Source organism: Caloenas nicobarica, chromosome 24 (assembly GCF_036013445.1).
Source record: "Caloenas nicobarica isolate bCalNic1 chromosome 24, bCalNic1.hap1, whole genome shotgun sequence".
Classification (NCBI taxonomy): Eukaryota; Metazoa; Chordata; class Aves; order Columbiformes; family Columbidae; genus Caloenas; species Caloenas nicobarica.
Genome location: NC_088268.1, coordinates 4,475,583 through 4,494,149, shown reverse-complemented (window position 1 = coordinate 4,494,149; position 18,567 = coordinate 4,475,583). Strand labels below are relative to the sequence as shown.

Below are 18,567 nucleotides of genomic sequence, written 5' to 3'. Positions count from 1 at the left end.
TCTCTGTGGTTGTGGAGTTAAAAGCCTATTTTATTATTTTTTAAGATATCTAGAGGAAGGTATCTATGTGAGAGGGTATCTAAAAGGATTTGCTGTGTTCTAAAGCCTACTTGAACATTAAAATTACCACAAAGTATCAAAAGATTCCAGCCGCTGATGGGGAAGTGGGCGCAGGGCTCCAGTGCTCACCAGAAAGGGAGTTCCTGTTTAAACAAATATAATGTCTTTAAAAACTAAGAAAAATGGAGTTTTATTCACTTGTAACATTTCTGGACTAGCTTGCATTCAGTGAAAAGATTTCCTAGTCTGAGATGTTGTTCTTTGGTGACAGCTTGCCAGGAGCTCTGCTGCAGGGTAGTTTGTACGTCAATTTGCATCGGCAGGTTAAAAACCTTCATAAAAATTCAAACCATATCGTCCTCATCAGACGACTCCAAGTACTGGACGGGCTTTTTGAGGCGTCTGGGCCTGGCGCAGGGCACGGCTGCCTCGGGGCCATCCGCGCCAGCAGCTGACTCAATGGCAAAACCACCATTGTCTTCCACCTTGGATTTCTGGAGGGAAAGGAGAGTTAAGAAGTGAATCATAACCAGGGAACGCTCAGCATAAAATGAACTCAATGAGCATAAAATGCACCAGGGGGAAGGTGGTTGTTTGGACTGAGGAGACTAAACCAACAATCTGGGATAAGTACGTGTACCCGACACCCTCTTCTCACCCACCCATAACGATGGGAGTCCCAGGGGAGGTTCTACCTCTCCCGTGCTTTTCCTGCCTGAATAACCAACACCCCATGTTGCGCTACCCCTCGGGTGTAAGTACAAACCTTTGCTGCAACCGATTTGGACGGCTTGGAGCCAAAATCCGAATCCGAATCTGAATCTGAAAAGCTTGGCGGCCTTTTGGTGACTTTCCGCCCCTTGGCCGGGCCGGGCTTCTTGTCACCCGCCGCTCCAGCATCCAAATCTGGGGATCTCTCCTCCTTCACCACGGTCTTGCCGGATTTGGGCGCAGCCTTTTTCTTGGCGAGAACATCCATGATGGATGGTTGGTTATCTGAAACAGAACTCTGCGTTTAAACCCTCGTCGCGCCGCTTTTCTGATGCGTTGTGAATTACTTCCAACCCTGCGCCGTACTGCGAGGTCAGTCTCATTTGGAAGCACGGTTTTCTAGAAAGATTGCTCTTTACTGAGATGGTGAGAAACGAAGTGGTTTATCTGCTTAGTTCCACTGCATTTAGAGCATCGAATTAATCTATAAATTGCTTTGGGTACATTTTATTTCAGATTGAAAAGTCCTGCACTCTCAAGGCTGCGGAACCAATCTTGTACCTTCAGAACTTTTGCCCGGGGAAGGAATAAATTTCCCATCTACACTGAACAGTTACTCATGGAGGTTTCTTACCTATATTTTGACATTTTAACAGCATCTTGAATCACGTCTCCAAGTTAAGCTGAAATGGGCAGGCCACTCCTGAATGATAATAGGCTTTCTCAATTTAGAAGTGGAAGAAACAGCCCTTTTGCGGTGGAGGAACACACCACTTTGCTGGGATCCAACCCGGCTCGCGATGGAAGATGCAAAACAGCTTTCAAAGTTTGACAAAGACTCCAGGCAGTTAAGTTTAAAAAACCTGAGTCAAATGCCGTAGATTTATGAGGTCGAGCTAGCACTAAATAGATCAAGCTACCCCAAAGAAGCTTTTCTTCTTGCTGGGAAGTGAACTAACAAGTAGCTTTCTTCCCAAAAAGACATGAAGTAGAACATTGACTGCAAGACACAAATTCCACTCGGATTATTTCTGCCAAGCATTACATAGCGCTGTAGGAAGCATTCACTTTTCCTGTTCCCAAACGAAAATTCCCTCCCTTCAAGCATGTCCGAGATGAACTAGAACATGATATGTTTGGAAACAAACTTCTTTAAAAACGACAACAACTAGGCAAACTTTGCCACAAAGCTCAGATCGTTTCTGAAATGAAAACTCATGTTATTCAGGCATCTGAATGCCTGGCAAAATCAGACTTGTTTCCCACAGGAATAATAATTATTACTTAAAATTATCCTACTAATCTTTGCCTTACCCTTAGCGGCAGCGGCCTTCTTAGCTGCAGCAGGCTTTTTAGATACGGCCTTATTGTGCTGCACGGCGATGGATGGAGCCGCAGGAACTTGACTCGCGTTTTCAGTAGCAACATCTTGGACTTGAACTAAATAAAGCAACCAGAAAGTAAGTACAAAATAGTCAAATTATCTGCTCCGGCTATAAACATTAGAGCAGAAGGAAATAATTGTGATCCACTTTATTAAAAAACCCCAAGTATTAAGAGTGGATTAATCACAAATTCATGTTAGAAACATGGTTGAGGGCACTGAAACCAGCTTGTGCTGCAGCAGCAAAGTTTCTTTGCAAGGTCTTGTGACCAAGGGCTGCCTTGTCGGTGCTACGTGCTGATCAGAACGCCCAGATTCCTAAAACCCCACTCTCCCGGGGGTTTAGGAAAACCAACAAGGTTTAGAAGGCCTCGTACTCACCAGGGATAGCGCTTTGCACCAGCTTCTGCTTGGGGGCTTTAGCTGCTTTTTCAGTGGTTTCCCTAGAACACAAAACCCCAAGTATTTTTTCAACTTATTAAATAAGTGCATTGAAGAAAAAGAGCTAATTATTTCTATATAGCACAACTGATTACCAGTGACTGTGTGGAGAAATACTCACTTTGGAGCAGCTTTGGGCTTGGGAGCAGGTTTTTCTTTTGGGTCTGTATCTGGTTCAGTGTTGTCTTCACTGTCGTCCTGAAATTTGAACTCCTCCTCTGAGCTGGAGAGACTTGCCTCTGAGTCCGAACTGATTACGGTCTTGACTTTGGCTGAGGAAATGACACAGATGTATTATTTTACACGCCGGGCAATATGGAGCTCAGTTTATTTTTCAATATTTTAGCTGTGGTTATTAAAAAATAAAGATCTGAATAAAACCAAGCAGATATTGAGACTGCCAGTGAGATGACTCCAAATCACAAGTGTATTCTGGGCTCGTTTACCAACAACACATTTATTTGCCAACACACTTGTGTGATTAAAACCAATAACCTTATTTTTATAGTTGCCCATTTCTGCTTTTCCATGAAAAGCATGACAAAAAATCTGCTCAGATGGCAGAAATACTTAGCTGTTATATACAGTAAAATAAATCTCTTAAAATTATTTCTGACTGAGCCCTCAGCCTTTGGGAGCTCTCTCCAAATAATCTGTTCAATATTCTCCTCCAGATTGTCCCTTTTCTGCCTTTGTATCGTCACTCACCTGCCGCCTGGCGAACCACCCTTTCTCTTTGAGGAGGCGCTTCAAAATCAGACTCTGAATCAGATCCCGAGTCAGACCAAGGGTTTCGTTTCTTGGTTTTCTTTATTGGCTTAAAAGGTAGAGTGGCCTGTCTCTTTGCACCTGAAAAATATTGGGAGGCAGGATGAACCAGCAAACTTCCACGTGTACTTCAGCCTCAGCAGTTCAAGCACAACTTAAAAGTACTTCACTAAATTCAGAGGATTCTGGCTTAAACATCAAATAGAACTAGTCATCTATCCCACTTGACTGTTATTCAGCATCACTTTCTCACCTAGTTTTTCCACAAATACTGATCCTAGATGTTACTCACCTTCAGGAAGAGGTCAGATAACCAAACCTACAACCCTTCTCCTCACTTTCCATTGATGGAATAACACATAAAAGCATTTACCTTGCTCAGTCTTAAGCTTCTGCACTAATCTCTGCTTAAGGCTTGATGGCTCTTTGTCTCCTGATGTGTTTTCGTCTTGATTCTCATCAAATTCATTTTTTTCACTCTGAAGATACAAGCAGATATCAAATAGATAGTGAGTCAGCTCACGCCATTAGTAGAGGCGCAACAGAGAATAATGTATAGAAGAGCTGCTCGTTTTAGATGTATGAAAGTCAGCAATACAGGAAACGTGAGTTTGCGAAAGAAACTGTGTAAAACTGATTACAGCCAAGTAAATCAGACACGATCTATCCCCAGATCAGGTGATTTAAAATGCAAAACCCAACATGAACAAAAACAGGAACTTTGTCCTCATTCCTGAGAGCGCGTTGCTGCCGCCCTTTGTGTGCCGATGGGATGGCTCTAGGGCGTGTTGAGGATGCAGAACTGAACAGGGTGGGTTAAAAACAACAGTGCAAGTTATTTGGAAAAACTGTTAGCTGGAACCATCTGTAGGAACGGAGCAGTATGTCTGGCTTACAGGTCAAAACAGGTGAGGGGATATTTCAATTTTCTATGTTGTAAACGGCTGGATGGCATAATTTCAACTAGCCCTATAAAAAGAGTTAAATCTTCTTTATCTCCTTGATATCGAGAACAATAACGGCATTAAGTGGCTGAAAGCATTACTGGAATTGCACAGGCTGTTCTAGAGAAGTGAATTTACTGGCTGTACTTCCTGCCTGCTGGAGGATTTATAAAATCCCCAGGACACCTAGAACAACCTCACTTGCATCTGCCTTTTCCTTTCTGCCCATCCCTGACACTGTGATATATGCTCTCGCTGAAAGATTTCCCTCTAAGCCATCTCCTGATACGTTAGCGAATCTGTTCTACTTCAAGCTGAAAAACATCCATTTCTAGTGTTCCCCATGTCCTAAGATTCTGTCCCTCTCCCTAAACAGCTGCTTCATCAGGTCAAGTTCACCTAATGAGAACTTGCATTTCTTTAGGACTGTGTCGGAGAGGATGTAAAGAAAGATTAAGCATTCAAAATGTTATTTTTTACCTTTATTTTCTTTTTAGTTCTCTTCTCTGCCTCTGCCTTCATCTCTGCAGTTATCTGAGGAACAACCCTTTCGCCGTGAGCTGATGGCATGACTTCTGGCAGTTGGGCCTTCTTCACCTTCATTTTTCCTCCTTTCACCTTTAAAGGTTTACCAGCAACTCCTGCCATCTCATCCTGCATTTGCTTGGCTTCCACCACCTGCAGACGTGAGCATAAAATAACACAACCGTGAGAATACAAAAGAAACAACATACTACTGAAAAATCCCCACCATCACAGCCCTTGCAGTAACACACCTGATACTCGCTCCTAAAACTCCTCTTTACTACCCAGACTGCTAATTGCCCCCCTCCCAACGGCCACCTTGGTGGTTTGACTCTCTATCCAAGCAAAGAAACTTTCATGTTCCTCAATGAGCACAAGACATAGGAGTTATCGTTTTTAGTTTCCTTGTTATGACAAAGTCGTCAATAAAGAGTTGGTGGATAAGACTACAAGGGAGTCAGTCATCTGCACTGAGCACTGACGTACATCAAGTTCTTCGATAAAGGCAGCGAGGTCTTCCTTCCACAGATCGGGGGGGCTCTTGCGCTTAAGGTTTTCCAACTCCGTCTCCTAAAAGAAATCACAGTTAATCATTAGTTGCATATTTTAATCCACCATTTAAAACCCACATTCTATAACAATGCTTTTACAAGAAAAAGAAGGAACATACTTTGTTATCTCTCTGCTTACAGAGCTCATCTTTCTTCTCTTTAGTTAGATACCAAAGGGGCATGTTCAGCAGATAGTTGAAATCAGGTCCGGTAGCTGCAGCTGATTCTTTGTCACTCCCATCTTGCTCCTCCTCCTCCTCTTCTTCCTGAATGCGGATTTAAAACAAACATTGTCAACAAATATATTGACATGAAAGGGTAGGGCTATTGATCAAATTTGGAGTGCATTACAGGTACTTCATGTGTTATGGCAACCTAGACTCTACAACCTAGAAGTGGATAGAGATGAAGTTATGTTTCTTAAAGCCACAGCCACAGGAAACCTGCAAAAACAATTCTCCAAATCTCTTTTTGCCCTACTCTGTTTGGCCTCTCTGTCTGATAGTCCAGATTCTCTCCTCGGGCTACTTCGGGTTGTCATCTTCCTCACAGCCTTTCCAGAGCTGTGGCCCACACGTGGATGGAAACCCTTGAGGAACCACAGAAATTGCTGTGGGAGAACTTGACCCAACAGACTCAAACCCCAGTGACGAGGCCTCAATGCCTTCTGAACAGCAGACTGAATTTTTCCTGGTCTTATGTTTCCTATCACAGACATACCAGACATGCAAGCTCTTGAATCCTACAAAGTGAAAAGCAACTTGCACTTCTTCATATGAACGATGAGATAGGGGCCAGTTTGGATCTGGTTAGAGGATGACCAAAGCATTACCTTGTTTTGCAATTCCTTCCAGGCCTTCACTGGATCAGATTCATACCCTCTCTGGATAAGCACTTGAATCAACTCTTTCTTGGGTTTGTTTTCTGTAAACAGACATTTCAGGATTGTCCGTTAGTGATTGCTACCAATCACTGTTAGGAAAGACAGATGAGCTTTAAATTTTGGATCGCGTGGTTCTAGCAGCTCAGCATCCTACCGGGCTCTAAAACAGCCTTTCCTCTTCAGAGGCGGGACATGTGGAAAAGCCTGAAATAACACCTAAAGAGTTCCTACTTCATGATTTATTGGATCAGCATTGCTCCTATTGCTGTCAGAAACACCCAACGGAGTACTGTAAATATTTTTCTTCTTCATTTCCACATTTGTATTTCCGCTGCCCTATGTAGTTTTTGAACTTGGAAAAAAAAAAAAGGTGTGACAGTATCAAAAAGGTTTTATGATAACAAGCAGGCAGGTGGAGGAAAAACTTCCCTGATAGCACTCAAAAGGTTTGGTATAGCTTGTGCCTCATTAGCCATCACCTGGGAAATTTATGCTATAAGTGCCCCAACCAATAGAAATGCTTCAGCTGGAATTTGTTCTTTTTTAAGCTATCGGAAGCAATCAACCATGAGACACAAATACAAATGACACCAGCTCTGTCAGCCTTGAACTACTTATTACAAAACCCCAAGAAAATGCATTTCAAGGGAATTACTTCTCTTCTCTGAGTCAAGTCAAACAGACAGAGGCTGTTGGGATTATTGGGCTGCCTTCAGACACAAACCACAAAGCATCTTATGACACTTTGTCTTAGCTGTGCCCTCTGCGAACACAAGTGAAATACAGGCTGCCTTTTAGAGTGGAGTGGGAAAGTTGATCGAAAAATCTGAGTGCTGAGAACAAAGATCTGTTTCTTTTTCCCAGCTCATGATTCTCAGATGCTGCTAACTTGAGTATCTTTTAAGTGTGAAACCCCAATCCACTGAGAACATGATTTGGAATATTTCTGCAGAGGTTCACAGAGATACAGGTTCTTAAGGAGTGAGAATTTGTACAGACAACACCACCCCTTTCTAATCTGACCAGTACTTATTATAACTCTTACCCCTATTAAGTTATAGTTGGAACTATTGTTAAACTATTTTTTAAAAAAAGCTGCTTTCAAAATAGTGGCAAGCACACAGTAGGAAAGCTGTATCTTGTTTTAATGAATATGTGCATAATGCTCTATAGACCAAGGATGCTCTGTGAAGCATTTTCCTCTTGTGTGTTGCTGAAGAGAAAGATAAGCTTTGGTGTAGTTTGTTAAGAGCCAGTCCGGCGCCAAGGGGGTGCTGACAGAACTCGAGGGAGCACCTACTTCTTCTCCCAGTTTCATAAACCAAGGAAACCAAGAACACCACATACCGATGACAATTTTGCCATCTATTTTCTCCAGGATGAAACGAGCCTGGTTGCTCAGTTTTGCAGACTCAGCACCGATCATTCCAATGAGCCATTCTTTTCTCAAACCGTAATACCGGAGCCTGAGTTCAAAGAACTCTTTCAGAATATCCTGGGGAGAGTCGTACTTCTTGAGAAAGCCAACGTGGTCAAAAAGAACCTAGAGGGAAGAAGAGAGGCGTTATGAAGATAAAACTGATTTCCAAACCCACTGAAAATTACCTATAACACAGACGCAATACTACAGTTGAATTATGAGCCAACAAATTCTAAAACCTTAGTGTTGTTTTAGAAATTACTTCAGTTTGCAAGCACAGCAGCAGAGCCAATTTTAGAATTTCAAAGTTCTTGAACACACATAGTAGGGTTAAGGTTACTTGAATCTTAAAGCCATCTGCAGGATAAATATCGTGCATCAAGCTTCACACATTGTCAGAATCCAGACACTCAATAGCAGTGCTGTTGTCACAACAAAGGTCTCTGTAACTGTGTGATTTCAGATCATTTTGACTCCTTCAGGCAAAACCATACCACTTTGGGTCCATTCCCAAGCCAGTCTCTTGACCTTTTAAAGGTATAGTTAGAAAGCTGATTTAAAACCAGTAACAGCAGAAAAATCAAAGCGAATAGGTTGTTGCAAAAGAGCGTTTTTGTTACAAGCAGCAACTGCAGCTATTCCACAGAGTCTTTGGGTTAAACCAAGAACTTTCTTCAGCAAAATCTATTACATACCATGGAGTTGCATGTTAAATTTGTTTGGAGTTTGAAGACCTTGTGCAGCCCCGCTCTTTTAGCTTCAGCTAGTTTTTCCTCGGTCATCTTCACTATAAACTTCACTGTTGTGTCTGTGTGATATTCTTTATAGTCTGTGATTAGTGGAGGTGTCTTCTCGGTCCCATTTAACATTGACTCCAGAACTTGCTCTTTGTAAGTCTGAGAAGAGAATCAGACTCATGTTTTCCATGGAGATTAAAAGCTCCTAAACTCACTAATATCACTTTCTGCTTTACAGGGAGAACTATACATTCATTGCCAGGGCAAATTCACTGTGTATTACCTGTGTCCACGTTCTGACAGGCAGCTCAGTGATCTCAATGGTTGTAGAATCGAGGATAGACACTTCACCACTTATCACATACTGATTAGGTCCCAGCTCATCTATTGTGCCTTTGAAATTCTTGTAACTAGGAAGCTAAGCAGAAAAGAACACTGGATTCAGCTCTGTGTTGCTACTTCTGGTTTGAAGCGCTTGCATGAAACGCTCCAATATGTGCTGAATAAACTAACAAGCCAGACATTGTTTTTAAATATGTTATTTACCATTGGCAATGGCTCTTCTCCATCCATCAAACGACGGATATTATTCACAACTTCCCTGATGTCAAAGTTGGGGATCTTACAGGACCAGCCAGTACCAATCCCTTCTGCCCCGTTTATCAGCACCATCGGAATGATGGGCATATACCATTCCGGCTCCACACGTTGATTGTCATCATATAGGAACCTCAGGATATTGTCATCTGTTGATGGGAACACCAACCGTGCTAGTGGACTAGAATTGAAAAGAGAATTTACAAGTAGTCCAAAGTGAAAAAAAATTCATTTTTCATTTTAGCTACTGTAAAATTAAGTCCTGTAATATGCTAAGAATCTTTAAGACAGTAAGAAATGTTTAATGCTGACCTGAGCATTGTAAAGATGTATCGAGGGCTGGCAGAGTCTTTCCCACCATGCAGCCTTGTGCCAAACTGACCGATAGGCTGCAGCAAGTTGAGGTTGTTACTGCCCACAAAGTTCTGAGCTAAATTAATAATAGTCATCATCAGAGATGCCTGCAAGAAAGGAAGGTTCAAAGCTAAAAATGCAGAACTCTTCATCGAAGGGACAAAGTTACAGGCAAAATTCACACCAAGAGCAGAACCGATATAGAGAATAAACTCAACTAATAAAATACTGAAGGAAACTCACTGAAAGTGCATCCCCAGAACATCTGCTCTGGGCGATTAGATATATTCCTGTGACCCAAGGATATATCGCTGTCTACCTGTTCTTGAAACCTCCAATGAAAGAGTCTGTCAGCCTCCAAAGAGAAGCTTGTTTTAGTGCTTGACTTTTCCTTCCCAAGGTAGAAAGGCTATTAACATCTGCCTAAATCTATCCCAAATAAAGCAGGTTTTTCTTGTTCTACTTTTTGAAGGAAATATACTCCCACAAGGTCTAGGTAGACAGGAAGACTGACCAACCTCAGATTAAATTAATATTGAAGTATTAATAGCAGATATACAGCCACTTTGTTTTGACTTGTATACTCAAACACCTGCTTTAGAGGCACCATAACCATCAAATCAACAGAAAGGGTTTTTTGCCTTTCATTTAAAAAGCATTTTGCACAACCAGGTCAGGTTCTTACTTCACCATGATGGTATGATGACATCTCAGCTACAGAACCAGCCAGCTGAGCAACCTTCACCTCCCGCTTATCATTTCGTTTGAAACATGTGAAAAGAACTTTCCTTTGACCTGGCTTCAGACCTGTAGAAAAAAGAAAAGACCCCGTGATTAGAACACACCACGTGTTGCACTTAGCTTCTGCTCTCTAGAGACTGAGAACTGCTTGTACACCTGAAGATTCTCCACCAGGAGAATAATGTACTTTTAATAATATACTACAAAATGAGTAAGATGTTTAATCCAAAGATTAAAAAACTCGGACAGCAGAATACAGACTTCAGAACACTGAAAAACTCAGCAGGTTCCCCGATTCTGATGACAGGACACACAAACACCCAGTTATTAAGTTCTGGGGAATGCACTATGTGGAATCACTATATCAAAATAACTTACCATCAACCAGTGACGGGATCGATCTTTCGTTATCTGAGTTTGAGAACAGGACCAGCTCCTTGTTAATGAAGTCGTTGTATGTCAGGTAATTAGTATTTTTCCCATACAGGTATTCCTAAGAAAAACAGGTGCAAGATTGCCTTAATTTCAACAATCTGTTCCTTAGCTCATACTTGGCTGGTTTCACTAGAATGGAAGCTTTGTGTAAGACCAGCTAAACACAGCTCAAGTGCTGATATTTGTTGCATGGAAAGGGAAATGTGGCTTCCTGCAATACAGACCGATTTTTTTTGAGGAAAAAAAGTCTTCATACAGCCCTGGCTCAAGTTATCATTTCCCTATTGATAAAGTAATTTGAAAGACAAGAGTAAAAAATGAAATGAACTGTTGGACAACTGAGCATGAGGCTGCACTGATAACATGAGAAAAGAAGCTGCTCTGCAAAATCCTGAAACATTTTAACTGTCCCGTAATTGGGTGACTGACTCACTGAGCTGTGTGCGGCTCTACCGTGCCAGAACGAAGCTGAGAACAACTCCAGGGACAAACGGGAAACCATTATTCCGTATATACGTAAACCTTTTACCTCTGGCAGGCCATGCAGCTTCCGTTGTCTTCTATCCTCCATGAAATTAGTCAGCCACTCCTTTCGCTCCTCTACCTTCTTCTTGCTAAAGGCCTGTGTATTACAAAATTAAAAGTAAGCTCAATTCTAGGACATTCTGTGGTGTGGCCTGTTGGATCACCAGAGAAAACACAAGCATATGGGGAGAGTTTACCCAGGAGAATAACATGCTAAATAGACTGACTTAATAGCCCAGGAAGTGCAGTAAAAGGTTCTTGTAGCTAAATATATTAAGAGCATAATTTCTACCAGTCTTCAGGAGACATGGTAGTTAGGTTTTTTAACATGATAATGGAAAACTAAAGCAGAATTTTGGGAAAATTCATATTTTGGGGAAAAACTTGAATTTTTTTGGCATTGCCTAATAGCTCAGAAGACTTAAGAGCGATTGCTCATAGAAGCAAGGACTGTTTGAATCCAGTGGTGAACCATTTGAGAAGAAAACCTGAGGGAGAAAGGGAGGGTCCAACTTGGAGAAAATCAGAACAGAACATAGAGAAAAATGTTAGAGGAATATTTAGTATTGTGTCTGAAAATGTCAATTGGTTTGTAGTGATTAGTTTGTTCTTAGCTATATTTAAAAACAATCATTAAAGGGTACTCCTGGCCTGAGGTCTGCGGACAGATGTGCTTCTACTGGTTCGACTAAAGCTGTAGCCTTGGTAACAAAGAGATTGTCTCAAGCCCAAAGGTCTCTAAGAGCATTTTAAGAGAAAATACACTGCACTCTAAGCAGTAGAATATTAAAGGTATAAGTCAGCAATTAAATCAAGAGTTAGTTACCAGGGTGATCGCAGCATCATCTTCAGGACCAGAATATTTGAAGCCAATTCGATGTCTAGCCATATCTGCAAAGTATTCTTTAGCCTCCTTCGATGTGCTGGTACCCAAACCTGCAGAGACAGTGCTAATTAATCCTAATAACTCCTTGCTTAAATCAAGTTGTGGTTCAAAGAAATATTTGGCTATGTCTAGTTTCTGTGATGCAGCATATTAATGTACAGCATGAAGATGACTTACTGAAAACTTACATTACTTTAAAATGAGACATAAGGTATTACAAAAATGACAAGAATTACACAGAAATGAGCAGTTGCAGGTTGTACTTTTGGATTTTCTTTGTAACTCCTGTAGATATCTGAAATTATTAACTGCAAATTGGAAATTCTTCCTCATAATCCAGCCATTGTTCTGCAGTTGGCAACTTTCTTATTGGCATTAAGCAATTCTGGAGTAAGTACTTAGCTTACAGTGCTAACAGTGCACAAGGACTGTAGCGTGGAAAATAGCTCATAAAACTGAGCATAATCACCTAAGAGGGCTGAAAGAATGGTTACCTACAATATTGTCCTTCCATTTTGAGAGATTTTACTATGATTTTATCCAGTTAGAGGTTATTGTTTCCTCATTTTTATATTTTATGCCACATGTATTTGTAATCAGAGTGTCTTAAGAGAGAAGAGACTTGGAGGACGCCCAGTGCAAACCCTTTCTGCGAAAGCAGAGCTAACTGAATTCAGTCATAAGTGCTCTTACTTGGATCATTTAATTTCACCATATTAAGTTTTCTACAAACCTTTGTAGTACTTAATTTTCCATGAGTTGTAGTTCTGTGTATTGCTTTTCCATTCTTCAAATTCAGGAATGCTGTAGAATGAAATTTCTTCTTTGTTTTTAGAGACCTACAATGAACAGATGTGAAATGAGGGGCAGGTTTGGACCAACGGATCCTCACTTATTCACCCTAATCATCTACGCAACCCTTACCTTTATGATGGGAGTAATAAATTCCTCCAAAAAGTTGTGTCTTAGAAGAGACGGCCAGTTGTGATGGATGAAGTTAATCAGCAAACCTTTGATATGTGATCCATCTTGATCCTGATTTACAAAATTTTAAAAAGAGACATATTTAATCAGGGATGTGATGGAAGTGACCATTGTTACCTTAACAGCAAATGATTCTATAATTCCAGCTGACCCTGTTAACTTTCACTTCTATAAAGTTGACCACGTGTTGTTTAACTACTGAAAATTAAGAGAAACAGAAAAGGCACTTTCTTAGTGAAAAAAGGTATCAAGGACTGGTCAAGGACCTTGAATCGGCAGACTGGAAAGAGAGTATTTAGCTTTTTGGTGATACTACTCCCTCTTCTATTTTATCTGTTTTGTTTTGTGGTTGAAAAGACATTATGACCCACTAAAATATAGATGATAAAAGAAATGAATACAGAGAATTCGGTACAACAAAGGCAGTGGGAGAAAGGTACTATTTTCTTCTTTCCTCTGTATTCAAGTGCTGGTTTTTTTTTTCTCTCCCAGTTTTCAGTTTTAGTGAACCTAACCTGATCTGTCATAATCATAATCTTTCCATAGCGAAGAGTCTTTAAAGATTCTTGATCTTCATAGTTCTTTTTATATTGCAAACCCACAATCTTGATGATGTTGTTGATTTCAGCATTTTCCATAATCTGGAAAAGATCATACAGAATAAAAACTTGTCTTTCAGACTTAAAATATAGCTCAAAAAAGTCAACAAAATATCCATTGACTGAGTAAATGGGTTTTTTTTGCTGTTTAGAAACTTATCATTTCTAAAATGCTAATGCTTAAATTATTCTAGATCATTCCAACCATTTTCTAGCCCACAACACAAACATCTCTTCAGGCAAAACACTGAACTAACAGGACTCACACCGTGCCTTCTACATGTAGACTATAATAATTTTCCAACTAACCTGCTTATGAGAAGCTTCCCTGACGTTGAGCATTTTACCACGAAGGGGAAATACTCCATATTTGTCTCTACCAACCACTCCTAGACCAGAGACAGCCAGTGTTTTGGCTGAGTCTCCCTCAGTCAGGATAAGTGTACAATCTAAAGAATTCTTGCTGCCTAAAAGAAGGGAAAAAAAACCCACAACCAAGTCATTTTTCTAATTAAGAAGTGAAATCAAAGCCTGCATACACACAAACTGAATGAGAATATCTTCCAACACATACAGGTTTTGTTGCGCTGCACATAGTAAATGGGACTGTAAAATGGGGATAAAATATAACAGGTTCTCTCATTATCTTTAGGAGATAGTTCTTCCATTTGGCTAACGAACGAGTTTTAACTGGTTTTGAATTAATAGGTTACAAAGGATGTAACACACTTACCAGCATCATTGGCATCATCCAGTTTAGGAACACCCTTAATCTTAGTGTGTTTCACAGCCGAACATTTCTTGTTCAGCTGGCTCTGTGCTTTAAATTTTACCCAGTTTAGGATACTTTCCACAATGCCACATCCAACTGCCTGCAATATAAAAAATAACCCCCTAAAATTGCAGGAAAAGCCTTAACAATGACAGAATTTTAAGTTACATACTTTTTCTTCAGTTCATGGCATTACTTCAAAAGTATTTGCCAGGTTAAACATAAGATGCAGTTTTACAGACATCTCGATTCTTCGTGTATATCAATACTTACACCCTTAATAAATTTTTCACTCAGTTTACAGGTTGAGCCAAAGTTCTTTGCCTGCAGAGTCATGTTCTCCTTGGTCTGAGAGTCGAAGGTTGGGTTTTCAATTAAGGCATTCACGAAAATCCACATGTGGTTCTTCACCTATAGTTCAATACAAAGAGTCACACGTTACACAGGCTCATCTTGGGAACAGCAGCACATTCTGACATTCTGTAGTTACAATAATGTTTTATTTCCCATTGGGGAAAAAAAAAACCAAAACACCAAAACCTACAGTTGTGTTTCCCACTGGGGAAATTCTGACGTACCTGAAAAGGCTTCACTCCGACTCCGTTTTTATTTTTCTTTTTCACAACTTCAATGATTTTAGTCACCAGCTGGTCCGCTACATAATCAACATGCCTGCCACCCTAAGGGAAAATGAGACCAAAGACCTGGTGGTGATTCCATTAAAAAAAAAAAGTATGAATATCTATTTAAAATTTTAAGTGTTGTCTTTGCAACATTAAGCAACTATTTGTCACTAACTTATGTACATTTACAAATAGCTAGGAATATTAATGATGAAGAACGTGGCATTAGCTTGACTAAATGCACTAAGAGTTACCTTTGTAGTGGCAATGCTGTTGACAAAGCTCACTTGCTGGAAACCTTTTTCACTTAAAGTCAAACACACTTCCCACCGAGAATTCACTTCCTCATGGATAACCTTCAGCTCGTTACCGGTTTCGTCTACTTTGTCCTTCAGATAGAGGTCCACATAACTGCGGAATCCTTTCACCTGCATACAGATGAAAGCAGACAACTCGTTTATAGCAGCTCCTATAAATACTTAATGCACATCCTCCTGAAAAGTGGGTACAGAAATCACTCACGCAAATTCTCTCTTTACTATGTCTAAAATAAATCGCTTCGACAATATCTCACTGTTTAAATGCCATGAGATATCCAGACATTACAGTTTCTTTTAAATGCTCACTTACAGGCAGCCTCTGTCCATTTAGGAAAACTTTGACATCCTTTGTGGATCCAGCAATATCATATGCTCTTCGAGACATTAGTGCTACAATGTCCTTATCAAGAATTGTCATTTTGAATTTTGACAGATCAGGTTGGAAAGTGACACACGTGTAATCTTCTCCATCATAATATTTCAGTTTCATTTCACCAGCCTTTCCCATGTTGTCTGTCCAGGTCTGAGAAAAGGAAGTTTCATGAATTGCAAGTAACTAGCTTAGTTTTTAAAACCAGTAAGCTGATTTATGAGTTTTAAATTCTTTCAAATTAAAATAAACACTGGTTAAAAACTAGATTCTGATTATATCTGCTCATTTAATTATTCATTTGAATTATACTTGGTGGTAGAGTAACTGTGGGCCAAATTGATTGTAATCACGGTGCACTGAATGCAAGTTATGCCTAGATTTTTGGAACAAAAACTTAGGGTCTTATTTGAAAATCTCAGGTATAACCTTACTGAAATGAGAAGTGTTCATACCTGCTTGAATAACTTTTTGTATTCACGACATGCAGTTTCCACAGTAAATTTTTTGCTAAATATGTTGCACAGTTTGGCTCCATAACCATTTCGCCCACCTGCAATTAGAAGGAAAACAGACTCTTTTTATTACCTTTGTTCAAAATCAACTAAAGGAATTCCAGACTAACAGGAGTTCAGCCACTTCAGCACAACTGCTAATAAGCAACAATGTCCTACAAACTCAGAATGCGACTATAAACCCATATGTAATTTGGATTAGTGTTCAAAGATAATATTTTCCTGTTCTCCATGTTTGTACTGTTATTACTATAAAACAGAGCACAGAGATCTCTCTCCAATGGACTCAGAACACCATTTTCATGTTGCATCAAGGACGCCCTTCTAGTTCAGTTCACACATTTAAACCGATCCGGCTGCTCAAAAATATTAGCATATATTTGAGTCTTCCCTACCTGTGACTTTCTTTTCATTGTCATCGTAGTTGCTGGATGTCAGTAGCTGTCCAAAGATAAGAGCAGGCACATAGACCTTCTCCACTTTGTGTTCGACTACTGGAATACCTTTCCCATTGTTCCATACACTGATTGTGTTATTCTCTCTTGGGGGAAAAAAAAGAAAAAGTGTGTTTTTAAGGCTGCAAGTGACTGAGCTATGAAACAAGTATTACACAAAAGCTCTGGTGAAAGGTACCATTTCATCTAGAGCAAATATTTGGGCAGTAAGTGCAGAAACAACCAGCAGAGGGAGGACAAGGCAACCAAAAAATCCTCAGATCTGCAGATACGTCTATGAAATGGACCACCACACAGAAAAATCCTGTCTGTGCTCAGCAGCAGAATAAAACATTGAGAGAAGGAAAGGAGGGAAGTGGCCACGACGGAAAACAACAACAAAAAAGCAGTGATTTCACAACTCAGCACTCTATAAGAGACCAAGGGACTAAGCAAAGGAAAAGGCTTTCACAAGTGGTGAATTACATTTGGTCTAACTTGGATCAGTCACATCGCAGAGCACTCCAGTACTGCACAAGAACAGCATCTGAGCGAGCAAATCTAACACACCAGAGTCGGGAAGGCAACGAACGAAAATGAAATAAGACTTACACGTCAATTGTAACTTTAATGCATGACATGTTTTTATCCCTCTGCTTGTTGTCTGCAGCATTGACTAGAATGGAAAGATTATTGTTATTATATTATATTCCCAATCAAGACAAAACCGTAAAGTGTCTTCAGTAGAATGAATGCAAAAATTCAATAGAGTGTTACTAATAATCATCTTGGTGTGCAAATATTTTGCAAGTTACAGAGACAAATACTACAAGTTAATATAAAAAGGGAGAATTTTGGGCTGAATGGAATTGGTTTTGTAATAGAGTTGCCATCATCCAGTGAATGGTTTACTGTTAGGCAGCACTAATGGAAGGTCATTAGTATCCAATATTTCCAAGTACAATCAACGAATCGTGTGTTCTGCAAACGCGACCCATCAAATGACGCAATAAACGTTATTTGGTCAACAGCGTGAGGAGATAAAAGTACACTTGATATGTTCTTGCATTTAGTTGCAGTTCTTAGACATTCAGCACCCGTTAATAACTTGTCAATCATTGACTCAACGGATAGGTCACCCTTACCTAGAATCTCATCAAAGATTTTGTATAAGCCAGGCACAAAGGTCACATCTCTGCAGTTGAGGCCCACGCCCTCATCAAAAACCCACATTTGCTGAAAAAAAAAAAAAGGAGAGAAACACATAAGCCCCCAGGCACACCTCCTCTTCTATGCCATCAGTTTGTCAAGCAGGCACTTCGTGCTTTATAAACAGATGTTAACAACTTCTCAGCTGCTCCGAGGAGTTCAGGTGGCTCGGCCCCAAACCCATCCCCCTTAGCCCGGGTGTCCCCCCCTCTGTTACCTGGGTGACCAGCTCCACGGAGCCGATGTAGGTGTCGGGCCGGAGCAGGATGTGCTCCAGCTGCGTCTTCTTCTGGTAGATGTGCTCCACAGAGAGCCCCTTCCCGGCGCCGTCGCCCTTGGCCAGCCGGCGGTTCTCGTCCGCGGGCTGCCCGGGGGAGAGACGGCGGCAGTGAGGGGCGGCGGGCCCGGGGGGCGAACCGGGGCGGCCCGAAGGGGATCAAACCGGGTGATGGACTAGGGGGGGCGGGTCTGGCGGCCGGGAACCCCGAAACGGTACCAGGGGAGCGGGGGAGGGAGCCGGGCAGGGGCGAGGAGAACGCGGATGGGGGAAATCGCAGAGGAACGGGGGATCTGAGGAGAGCGGGGGATGAAGGCGCGAGAGGGGCTTGTGGAGGCCATGAGGAGGGCCCGGAGGGAGCTGAGGGAGGCCCGGGGCGCCGAGGGGACGGGGCGGCGGGGGGACCCGAGGGGCGGCGGGGGGACCCGCAACCTTGCGGGGACAGGGGGCCGCGGGGCGCCACACGCACCCGGAGGGGCGACGGGGACTCCTGGAGCTCCAT

The 18,567-nt window shown here is 41.3% G+C and overlaps 1 protein-coding gene across 1 annotated transcript; it reads right to left on the bottom strand.

The window, feature by feature from the left end:
• Window positions 1-404: 404 nt before the first annotated feature.
• Window positions 405-18,567, bottom strand: TOP2A (DNA topoisomerase II alpha). Its single transcript, XM_065651033.1, has 35 exons — window positions 18,535-18,567; window positions 18,006-18,152; window positions 17,725-17,815; window positions 17,192-17,255; window positions 16,541-16,686; window positions 16,086-16,183; window positions 15,571-15,783; window positions 15,195-15,368; window positions 14,896-14,997; window positions 14,591-14,728; window positions 14,279-14,417; window positions 13,855-14,012; window positions 13,462-13,587; window positions 12,887-12,997; window positions 12,696-12,801; window positions 11,903-12,012; window positions 11,081-11,173; window positions 10,495-10,609; window positions 10,061-10,182; window positions 9,334-9,482; window positions 8,971-9,202; window positions 8,708-8,842; window positions 8,383-8,583; window positions 7,615-7,810; window positions 6,217-6,308; window positions 5,504-5,650; window positions 5,320-5,403; window positions 4,789-4,986; window positions 3,738-3,843; window positions 3,305-3,445; window positions 2,718-2,868; window positions 2,537-2,598; window positions 2,086-2,211; window positions 827-1,056; window positions 405-554 (listed from the first exon to the last, which is right to left on the bottom strand). The coding sequence occupies exons 1-35, from the start codon at window positions 18,565-18,567 to the stop codon at window positions 405-407; spliced, it is 4,686 nt and encodes a 1,561-aa protein (XP_065507105.1).